The 10,866-nt window shown below is 45.6% G+C and overlaps 1 protein-coding gene across 1 annotated transcript in view; it reads left to right on the forward strand.

The window, feature by feature from the left end:
* Positions 1-10,293, forward strand: part of LOC140312699 (synapse differentiation-inducing gene protein 1) — a 15,379-nt gene extending 5,086 nt beyond the window's left edge. Inside the window, exons 3-4 of the mRNA XM_072390479.1 lie at positions 1,196-1,333; positions 8,292-10,293. Coding sequence (XP_072246580.1) covers positions 1,196-1,333; positions 8,292-8,450 — 297 coding nt within the window. The 3' untranslated portion in view covers positions 8,451-10,293. The remainder of the gene's footprint in view (positions 1-1,195; positions 1,334-8,291) is intronic.
* The last annotated feature ends 573 nt before the right edge of the window (positions 10,294-10,866 follow it).

Consider the following 10,866-nt stretch of genomic DNA (forward strand, 5'->3'; position numbering starts at 1 on the left):
AACCAACCAACCAACCAACCAACCAACCAACCAACCATCCATCCATCCATCCATCCATCCATCCATCATCCAACCAACCATCCATCCATCCATCCATCCATCCATCCAACCAACCAGCCAACAAAGCAACCAACCCTCCATCCAATCATCCATCCATCCATCCATCCATTCATCCATCTGTCCATCCATCCAACCATCCAACAAACCAACCATCCATCCAACAAACCAACAAACCAACCATCTGTCCATCCATCCAACAAACCAACCAACCAACCAACCATCCATCCATCCATCCATCCATCCATCCATCCATCCATCCACCCATCCATCATCCATCCATCCATCCATCCATCCATCCATCAAACCAACAAACAAACCATCCATCCATCCATCCATCCATCCATCCATCCATCCATCCATCAAACCAACAAACAAACCATCCATCCATCCATCCATCCATCCATCCATCCAACAAACCAACAAACCAACCATCCATCCATCCATCCATCCATCCATCCATCCATCCATCCATCCATCCATCCATCCATCCATCCATCCATCCATCCATCCATCCATCCATTCTGTCATGTGTTGCTTTCTGACTGACATGTTTGGCTTCCTAACAGCCAATCTCTTTATAGACGATTAGCAGCGATTTATTCTCAGTAAAATCCATCTTTAATCTGCTCTGTGGCTCTAATACCTGTGGGGTGGGGGAGGGGGGATTACTGACTCAGATTAGTAATAACGCTCATATTTATTTGGAAATGCACCTGAACTATTTCATTGGAAAAGTGGGTTTCTGGAAGTCCTTGAATTGGTCTCTTTAAAATATTAACAGTGGAACAGGGGATCAAAGGGGAAAAAGGGAGTTTCACCATCCAGTTTTTTCAATGATATCTGTTTGTATTCTACCTGCTTTATATGAATAAAAACTGACATTTAATGATAACCGAATGATAAAATAAAGCGACAGCCAGTGAGTTCATGTTTCTCAAACGTACTCATATGGATTTATCCCTGATACTTCATCAGAAGTTTATTAAAGTTTATAAGAAGTTTATTTAGTAAACTCTAAAGATAAAGTTGAGTTTGTTGTTCTTACACGTCGTGCTTTTATTTGATAGCATGTATTTATCTTCTGTTTCAGTGTCTGACTGCTTGTTTCTGACAGGCTGTTTGTCTGTTTGAACAGAGCGATTACTCCAGCCCGTCAGACAGCGAGGACGCTTTCCTGCTGCTGCCTCCCAGAGATCACCTGGGCCTCAGCGTCTTCTCCATGCTCTGCTGCTTCTGGCCGCTCGGCATCGCCGCCTTCTACCTGTCGCACGAGGTGAGGCCTGAGCACCTGTCGGGGTTCACTGAGACGTCCACTGATAAACTCTGCTGCCAACATTCAATGTGTGTCCTGCAAAGCTGCTTTATTTACAACAAATAAGCTGCACTTTCCTGAAGATGAGAGTTCTGGTTGTAGTTCTTCTGCTGCAGTTCCTCAGTTCCTTTTATCACTTTATTGCATCCAAAGACCAGTTTATTCATTTCACACAGCTAGCTGTGTGTTAGATAGCTGTGTGTTAGCTGTGTGTTAGCTGTGTGTTGGGTGTGTGTTAGCTGTGTGTTGGGTGTGTGTTAGCTGTGTGTTAGCTGTGTGTTAGCTGTGTGTTAGCTGTGTGTTGGGTGTGTATTAGCTGTGTGTTGGGTGTGTGTTAGCTGTGTGTTAGCTGTGTGTTAGCTGTGTGTTAGCTGTGTATTAGCTGTGTGTTAGCTGTTTGTTAGCTGTGTGTTGGGTGTGTGTTAGCTGTGTATTAGCTGTGTATTAGCTGTGTGTTAGCTGTGTGTTAGCTGTGTATTAGCTGTGTGTTGGGTGTGTGTTAGCTGTGTATTAGCTGTGTGTTGGGTGTGTGTTGGGTGTGTGTTAGCTGTGTGTTAGCTGTGTGTTGGGTGTGTGTTGGGTGTGTGTTAGCTGTGTGTTGGGTGTGTGTTGGGTGTGTGTTAGCTGTGTGTTAGCTGTGTGTTGGGTGTGTGTTAGCTGTGTGTTAGCTGTGTGTTGGGTGTGTGTTAGCTGTGTGTTAGCTGTGTGTTGGGTCTGTGTTAGCTATGTGTTGGGTGTGTGTTAGCTGTGTGTTAGCTGTTTGTCGGGTGTGTGTTAGCTGTGTGTTGGGTGTGTGTTAGCTGTGTGTTAGCTGTGTGTTAGATAGCTGTGTGTTAGCTGTGTGTTAGCTGTGTATTAGCTGTGTGTTGGTTGTGTGTTAGCTGTGTGTTGGGTCTGTGTTAGCTGTGTGTTAGCTGTGTGTTGGGTGTGTGTTAGCTGTGTGTTAGCTGTGTGTTGGGTGTGTGTTAGCTGTGTGTTAGCTGTGTGTTGGGTGTGTGTTAGCTGTGTGTTAGCTGTGTGTTGGGTCTGTGTTAGCTATGTGTTGGGTGTGTGTTAGCTGTGTGTTAGCTGTTTGTCGGGTGTGTGTTAGCTGTGTGTTGGGTGTGTGTTAGATGTGTGTTAGCTGTGTGTTGGGTGTGTGTTAGCTGTGTGTTAGCTGTGTGTTGGGTGTGTGTTGGGTGTGTGTTAGCTGTGTGTTAGCTGTGTGTTAGCTATGTGTTGGGTGTGTGTTAGCTGTGTGTTAGCTGTTTGTCGGGTGTGTGTTAGCTGTGTGTTGGGTGTGTGTTAGCTGTGTGTTAGCTGTGTGTTGGGTGTGTGTTAGCTGTGTGTTAGCTGTGTGTTGGGTGTGTGTTAGCTGTGTGTTAGCTGTGTGTTGGGTGTGTGTTAGCTGTGTGTTAGCTGTGTGTTAGCTGTGTGTTGGGTGTGTGTTAGCTGTGTGTTAGCTGTGTGTTAGCTGTGTGTTAGCTGTGTGTTGGGTGTGTGTTAGCTGTGTGTTGGGTGTGTGTTAGCTGTGTATTAGCTGTGTGTTAGCTGTTTGTTAGCTGTGTGTTGGGTGTGTGTTAGCTGTGTGTTAGCTGTGTGTTGGGTGTGTGTTAGCTGTGTGTTAGCTGTGTGTTGGGTGTGTGTTAGCTGTGTGTTAGCTGTGTGTTAGCTATGTGTTAGCTGTGTGTTGGGTGTGTGTTAGCTGTGTGTTAGTTGTGTGTTGGGTGTGTGTTAGCTATGTGTTAGCTGTGTGTTGGGTGTGTGTTAGCTGTGTGTTGGGTGTGTGTTAGCTGTGTGTTAGCTGTGTGTTAGCTGTGTGTTGGGTGTGTGTTAGCTGTGTGTTAGCTGTGTGTTAGCTGTGTGTTGGGTGTGTGTTAGCTGTGTGTTAGCTGTGTGTTAGCTGTGTGTTGGGTGTGTGTTAGCTGTGTGTTAGCTGTGTGTTAGCTATGTGTTGGGTGTGTGTTGGGTGTGTGTTAGCTGTGTGTTAGCTGTGTGTTGGGTGTGTGTTAGCTGTGTGTTAGCTGTGTGTTGGGTGTGTGTTAGCTGTGTGTTAGCTGTGTGTTGGGTGTGTGTTAGCTGTGTGTTAGCTGTGTGTTGGGTGTGTGTTAGCTGTGTGTTAGCTGTGTGTTGGGTGTGTGTTAGCTGTGTGTTAGCTTTGTGTTGGGTGTGTGTTGGGTGTGTGTTAGCTGTGTGTTAGCTGTGTGTTGGGTGTGTATTAGCTGTGTGTTAGCTGTGTGTTGGGTGTGTGTTAGCTGTGTGTTAGCTGTGTGTTGGGTGTGTATTAGCTGTGTGTTAGCTGTGTGTTGGGTGTGTGTTAGCTGTGTGTTAGCTGTGTGTTGGGTGTGTGTTAGCTGTGTGTTAGCTGTGTGTTGGGTGTGTGTTAGCTGTGTGTTGGGTGTGTGTTAGCTGTGTGTTAGCTGTGTGTTGGGTGTGTGTTAGCTGTGTGTTGGGTGTGTGTTAGCTGTGTATTAGCTGTGTATTAGCTGTGTGTTAGCTGTGTGTTGGGTGTGTGTTAGCTGTGTGTTAGCTGTGTGTTGGGTGTGTGTTGGGTGTGTGTTAGCTGTGTGTTGGGTGTGTGTTGGGTGTGTGTTAGCTGTGTGTTAGCTGTGTGTTGGGTGTGTGTTAGCTGTGTGTTAGCTGTGTGTTGGGTGTGTGTTAGCTGTGTGTTAGCTGTGTGTTGGGTCTGTGTTAGCTATGTGTTGGGTGTGTGTTAGCTGTGTGTTAGCTGTTTGTCGGGTGTGTGTTAGCTGTGTGTTGGGTGTGTGTTAGCTGTGTGTTAGCTGTGTGTTAGATAGCTGTGTGTTAGCTGTGTGTTAGCTGTGTATTAGCTGTGTGTTGGGTGTGTGTTAGCTGTGTGTTGGGTCTGTGTTAGCTGTGTGTTAGCTGTGTGTTGGGTGTGTGTTAGCTGTGTGTTAGCTGTGTGTTGGGTGTGTGTTAGCTGTGTGTTAGCTGTGTGTTGGGTGTGTGTTAGCTGTGTGTTAGCTGTGTGTTGGGTCTGTGTTAGCTATGTGTTGGGTGTGTGTTAGCTGTGTGTTAGCTGTTTGTCGGGTGTGTGTTAGCTGTGTGTTGGGTGTGTGTTAGATGTGTGTTAGCTGTGTGTTGGGTGTGTGTTAGCTGTGTGTTAGCTGTGTGTTGGGTGTGTGTTGGGTGTGTGTTAGCTGTGTGTTAGCTGTGTGTTAGCTATGTGTTGGGTGTGTGTTAGCTGTGTGTTAGCTGTTTGTCGGGTGTGTGTTAGCTGTGTGTTGGGTGTGTGTTAGCTGTGTGTTAGCTGTGTGTTGGGTGTGTGTTAGCTGTGTGTTAGCTGTGTGTTGGGTGTGTGTTAGCTGTGTGTTAGCTGTGTGTTGGGTGTGTGTTAGCTGTGTGTTAGCTGTGTGTTAGCTGTGTGTTGGGTGTGTGTTAGCTGTGTGTTAGCTGTGTGTTAGCTGTGTGTTAGCTGTGTGTTGGGTGTGTGTTAGCTGTGTGTTGGGTGTGTGTTAGCTGTGTATTAGCTGTGTGTTAGCTGTTTGTTAGCTGTGTGTTGGGTGTGTGTTAGCTGTGTGTTAGCTGTGTGTTGGGTGTGTGTTAGCTGTGTGTTAGCTGTGTGTTGGGTGTGTGTTAGCTGTGTGTTAGCTGTGTGTTAGCTATGTGTTAGCTGTGTGTTGGGTGTGTGTTAGCTGTGTGTTAGTTGTGTGTTGGGTGTGTGTTAGCTATGTGTTAGCTGTGTGTTGGGTGTGTGTTAGCTGTGTGTTGGGTGTGTGTTAGCTGTGTGTTAGCTGTGTGTTAGCTGTGTGTTGGGTGTGTGTTAGCTGTGTGTTAGCTGTGTGTTAGCTGTGTGTTGGGTGTGTGTTAGCTGTGTGTTAGCTGTGTGTTAGCTGTGTGTTGGGTGTGTGTTAGCTGTGTGTTAGCTGTGTGTTAGCTATGTGTTGGGTGTGTGTTGGGTGTGTGTTAGCTGTGTGTTAGCTGTGTGTTGGGTGTGTGTTAGCTGTGTGTTAGCTGTGTGTTGGGTGTGTGTTAGCTGTGTGTTAGCTGTGTGTTGGGTGTGTGTTAGCTGTGTGTTAGCTGTGTGTTGGGTGTGTGTTAGCTGTGTGTTAGCTGTGTGTTGGGTGTGTGTTAGCTGTGTGTTAGCTTTGTGTTGGGTGTGTGTTGGGTGTGTGTTAGCTGTGTGTTAGCTGTGTGTTGGGTGTGTATTAGCTGTGTGTTAGCTGTGTGTTGGGTGTGTGTTAGCTGTGTGTTAGCTGTGTGTTGGGTGTGTATTAGCTGTGTGTTAGCTGTGTGTTAGCTGTGTGTTGGGTGTGTGTTAGCTGTGTGTTAGCTGTGTGTTGGGTGTGTGTTAGCTGTGTGTTAGCTGTGTGTTGGGTGTGTGTTAGCTGTGTGTTGGGTGTGTGTTAGCTGTGTGTTAGCTGTGTGTTGGGTGTGTGTTAGCTGTGTGTTGGGTGTGTGTTAGCTGTGTATTAGCTGTGTATTAGCTGTGTGTTAGCTGTGTGTTGGGTGTGTGTTAGCTGTGTGTTAGCTGTGTGTTGGGTGTGTGTTAGCTGTGTCTTAGCTGTGTATTAGCTGTCTGTTAGCTGTGTGTTAGCTGTGTGTTGGGTGTGTGTTAGCTGTGTGTTAGCTGTGTGTTGGGTGTGTGTTAGCTGTGTATTAGCTGTGTATTAGCTGTGTGTTAGCTGTGTGTTGGGTGTGTGTTAGCTGTGTCTTAGCTGTGTATTAGCTGTCTGTTAGCTGTGTGTTAGCTGTGTGTTGGGTGTGTGTTAGCTGTGTATTAGCTGTGTGTTGGGTGTGTGTTAGCTTTGTATTAGCTGTGTGTTAGCTGTGTATTAGCTGTGTGTTAGCTGTGTGTTAGCTGTGTGTTAGCTGTGTATTGGCTGTCTGTTAGCTGTGTATTAGCTGTGTGTTGGGTGTGTGTTAGCTTTGTATTAGCTGTGTGTTAGCTGTGTGTTAGCTGTGTGTTAGCTGTGTGTTAGCTGTGTGTTGGGTGTGTGTTAGCTGTGTGTTAGCTGTCTGTTAGCTGTTTGTTGGGTGTGTGTTAGCTGTCTGTTAGCTGTGTGTTAGCTGTTTGTTGGGTGTGTGTTAGCTGTCTGTTAGCTGTGTGTTAGCTGTGTGTTGGGTGTGTGTTAGCTGTGTGTTAGCTGTGTGTTGGGTGTGTGTTAGCTGTGTGTTGGGTGTGTGTTAGCTGTGTATTAGCTGTGTGTGAGCTGTGTGTTAGCTGTGTGTTGGGTGTGCATCTGCTGTATTCAGGCCACTGCTGCAGTTTCTTCTTCTTCTCTTTCTGTTTTTGGAACATTTATGCGAGCGGTGCCCACACACACCGACACACTTCTTATGTAACTGATCTGCAGTCAGCTGGAGGAGGACGACTCTTCATCTGTTTACCACAGCAGAGAAAAACATGGCTTTTTCCTGCTCACTGAGGATCATTGTGTTCTGACTGCTGGTCAGAGGCTCAGATGAAACGCTTCTCGGCCCGGTTTCTCACAGCTTTGGTCGGTGCTGCTCTCTCTGGTCTGTCGGTCCAGTTTTAAACGGACTTCTGTGTTTGTGCTGTCGGTCGTATGCTGGCAGCTGCGTGTGGATGGGGTTTTATGCCAACGCCACACCCACATCTCCAAAAGAAGTGAGGTCGGTCACCAATGGCAACGCTTCCCACACAGAAATCCATCCGTGAACAACAGAGCTTTGCAGCAGGAGGAGCTCCGTTAAAGGGGCAGTTCACCACAAACATGTTGGCGTCACTGAAGGCCAAAGCAACGCGAACTGGGTCCAGTGAGGTCGCCGCCGCCGTTCTATGGGGCGTGTCCACCTGATTTCACGGTGCGCTGTGTGACACCTCAGTGACCTCATCGCCTCACTTCCTGTCAGAGCAGAGCTTCAAAGCTGAGCGGGTGGAGAGCTTCAGGAGGAAGTTTCAGGACTGAAAACCTCAGAGCAGATGAAGCATTATTTCTCCAGGTGTGTTCAGGTTTTACCTGGAAGAATAAACTACATTTATCAGGTTTGTGCTGGACATCTTTAGTCATTTTATAGCTGTAGAAAGTGCTTTCAGCATCGTTTCTGTGTCCAGATGTTTCCAGCTGCTGATCCTCTGATGTGACGCTCAACACTGAGCTCTTTACTCATCTCCTCTGGGACATCAAGCCCCGCCCACTTCCTCCTGTTGGTGCACATCAGCTGCGGCTGGTTGATTAGTCAGAAGGTGTAATTGAATAGAAGTGGAAATGAAGCGGTGATTATGGGGTGGTTTCCTCCCAACGAGGCGGTTAATCAGGTTAATCAGGCTCATGATGAGGCTCAGACTCAGCTGACGGCGCCCGTCTCACTGTCAGGGGACCAGGCCAGCATCATCATCCAGGGTAGTAGTTTTCCTTTTAACGAGCTGCAGTGAATGCACCAACGGTTGGAGTTTTCCTCACATGTTGCTAAATGATCTGAGATCAGATCCGGATGATTTCAGTCTTTATCTTCATAAAATAAACACAGGAAAACAGAACCGGGACAGTTTCCTGTCCTTTCCAGCTGTAAATTCAGTGCGATCTGCTCTGAGTTTGGCCTCTCTGACAGCAGGAAGTCTGGGGCTCTGACATGTATGAAAGGTGCCAGATCGACCATCTCCTTCATGAGGGAAAGGAGCTCGGTTTTTGGAGAGCTTGGTTCCTCTCTCTCTGTAGTTCATCTGTAAAGATTAGACTTTTAAATGAAAATGATCCGTTCTGGGGTGGGTGGAAGGTGAAGATCAGGGTTGAAAGCCACAAACCGGAGGTCTGCTGGACCCTTACGGTCCAGAACCGAGTCCTGGCCTGACAGAAAAGGCTCAGAACCACAGGGTTTCCCACAGTGAGCAGAGTCATGGCCGACCTGCCTCAGGTGTAAACCACAGACAGGAAGTAGAACAAAAGCTACATCATGTGCTAATTAAGCCTCTGTTGGGATTAATGATGTCACTTCCTGTTCTCTCCTCTCTCAGACCAACAAGGCGGTGTCTAAAGGAGACTTCCACCTGGCCAGCTCCAGCTCCAGGCGCGCCCTCTTCCTCGCCGTGCTCGCCATCACCATCGGCACGGGTCTCTACGTGGGCGTGGCCGTGGCCCTCATCGCCTACCTGTCCAAGAACCACCAGTGGTAGCCGTGGCAGCAGGAGATGAAGCTCTGCTTTCAGGTGAGCGTTTGCTCAGCGGGTCGAGCCGGCGTCCGGCGTGCTGCCGGCGGCGTCTAAAGGAAGCCCAGCTGACCTTTGGACCAATCAGAGCCAGGAACACTCAGAGGGACGTTAGGAGAAAACCAGCAGCTTTTCTTTGTCTTTAATAAGCTTTTCAGACCTTCTCAGCTGGAACTGTGGAACGTTTTATGTTCCTTCTCCACCAAAGTCTGTTAGTTTGAGTCTGAAAAGGTTCCTCAGCTCAGCAGCTGATGCTGCCTTCAAGGCCCCTCAGAGAAAGGTTCGAATGCTGTCACTTTTACACAGAAACACAGCTCCTTTCACTCAGTTTATTTCTCTAACCTAAAGAACTAAAGCGACTCTGTGAGCTTCTGTTTGTAACTGATGAAGACCTCCTGTAACATTTCTTCAGGCTTTAACCGGTCAGAACAGCAGCAACAAAGACAGTTTAATACCTTAAGCTGAATAATTCAGTTCAGATGGAACAGAAGAAGAAGAAGGTGGATCATTAGGCTTCATCACTGATTTATTTCTCACTAAAGTCTCTCATAGTTTTTAGCTGTTTCCGTGTGTTTCCACATCTGTCGATGACTCATCTTTCCTTCCTGCTCTGCTCTGAGTGGGCGGAGCTTGAGCAGAACACTGACCAATCAGAAGGAGACAAACATTTGATAATAAAGGAAATACAAAAATGGGTTAAATTACTTTAGTTCTTTTTTACATTTTAACTTCTTTTTTAAAACGATCGACTCAGTGAAATCTCTCTGTTTATTTTTTTGTAGATTTCTCATTTTCGATCAGACTCACTTCAGTCCAACTGAGAGATGATCAGCAGCAAAATGAGAGAATGAACTCAAAGTGGAACTGAACTTCCTGACATAGATCCAGCCTCTGGATTTCTGGATCTCTGGACCTCTGGATCTCTGGATCTTTGGATCTTTGGATCTTTGGATCTTTGGACCTCTGGATTTCTGGACTTCTGGACCACTTGGACTTCTGGACCACTTGGACTTCTGGACCTCTGGATTTCTGGATCTCTGGACCTCTGGACCTCTGGACCTCTGGACCTCTGGACCTCTGGACATTTGGACCTTTGGATCTCTGGACCTCTGGACCTTTGGATCTTTGGATCTTTGGACCTCTGGATTTCTGGATCTCTGGACATTTGGACCTTTGGATCTTTGGACTTCTGGTACTGGACCACTTGGTTCTTCATGTTTTTACCAAGCTGTCGCGACCTTTTCTGTCTTGTCTTGGAAAACTGTTGAACTATGGTGTCATTTTCTGTGTTTGGATTAAATTTTCCCTCTTTTTACCTGGAAGGTTATTGTCCGGGCGTCTAAAGCCAGTTTGTCTGGTGGTTGGACAAAGATGCTGTCAGACAGACTCAAAGTTTCATGAAAGTATCCAACAGAAGTTTTTCTCATGGATTTCAGACACCATGAACCTCTGAATGGACGTAAACTCGACTTTTCTCACCTTCCTTTGTTTGTTGTTTACATCAGCAGTAAAACCAAAATGTGTCCAGATGTTTCTGAGACCACAGAGGCCGCGTTTTCAGACATATAAAAATGACACGAGGGCAGCAGAATGTAGAAATGATCGTTTCCACATCAGAGCAAACACTGTCTGAAGCGTTTCCTTTAATGAGGTAAAAGGACCCATTTTAAACCATTTAAACCACCATTTTACACCATTTAAACCATTTAAACCACCATTTTAAACCATTTAAACCACCATTTTAAACCATTTAAACCACCATTTTACACCATTTAAACCACCATTTTACACCATTTAAACCACCATTTTAAACCATTTAAACCACCATTTTAAACCATTTAAACCACCTTTTTAAACCATTTAAACCACCATTTTAAACCATTTAAACCACCATTTTAAACCATTTAAACCACCATTTTACACCATTTTAAACCATTTAAACCACCATTTTAAACCATTTAAACCACCATTTTACACCATTTAAACCACCATTTTAAACCATTTAAACCACCATTTTACACCATTTAAACCACCATTTTAAACCATTTAAACCACCATTTTAAACCATTTAAACCACCATTTTAAACCATTTAAACCACCATTTTAAACCATTTAAACCACCATTTTACACCATTTTAAACCATTTAAACCACCATTTTAAACCATTTAAACCACCATTTTACACCATTTAAACCACCATTTTAAACCATTTAAACCACCATTTTACACCATTTAAACCACCATTTTAAACCATTTAAACCACCATTTTAAACCATTTAAACCACCATTTTACACCATTTTAAACCATTTAAACCACCATTTTAAACCATTTAAACCACCATTTTACACCATTTAAACCACCATTTTACACCATTTAAACCAC

This window comes from Leuresthes tenuis, unplaced genomic scaffold (genome assembly GCF_036924035.1).
Source record: "Leuresthes tenuis unplaced genomic scaffold, fLeuTen1.0.hap1 SCAF_8, whole genome shotgun sequence".
Classification (NCBI taxonomy): Eukaryota; Metazoa; Chordata; class Actinopteri; order Atheriniformes; family Atherinopsidae; genus Leuresthes; species Leuresthes tenuis.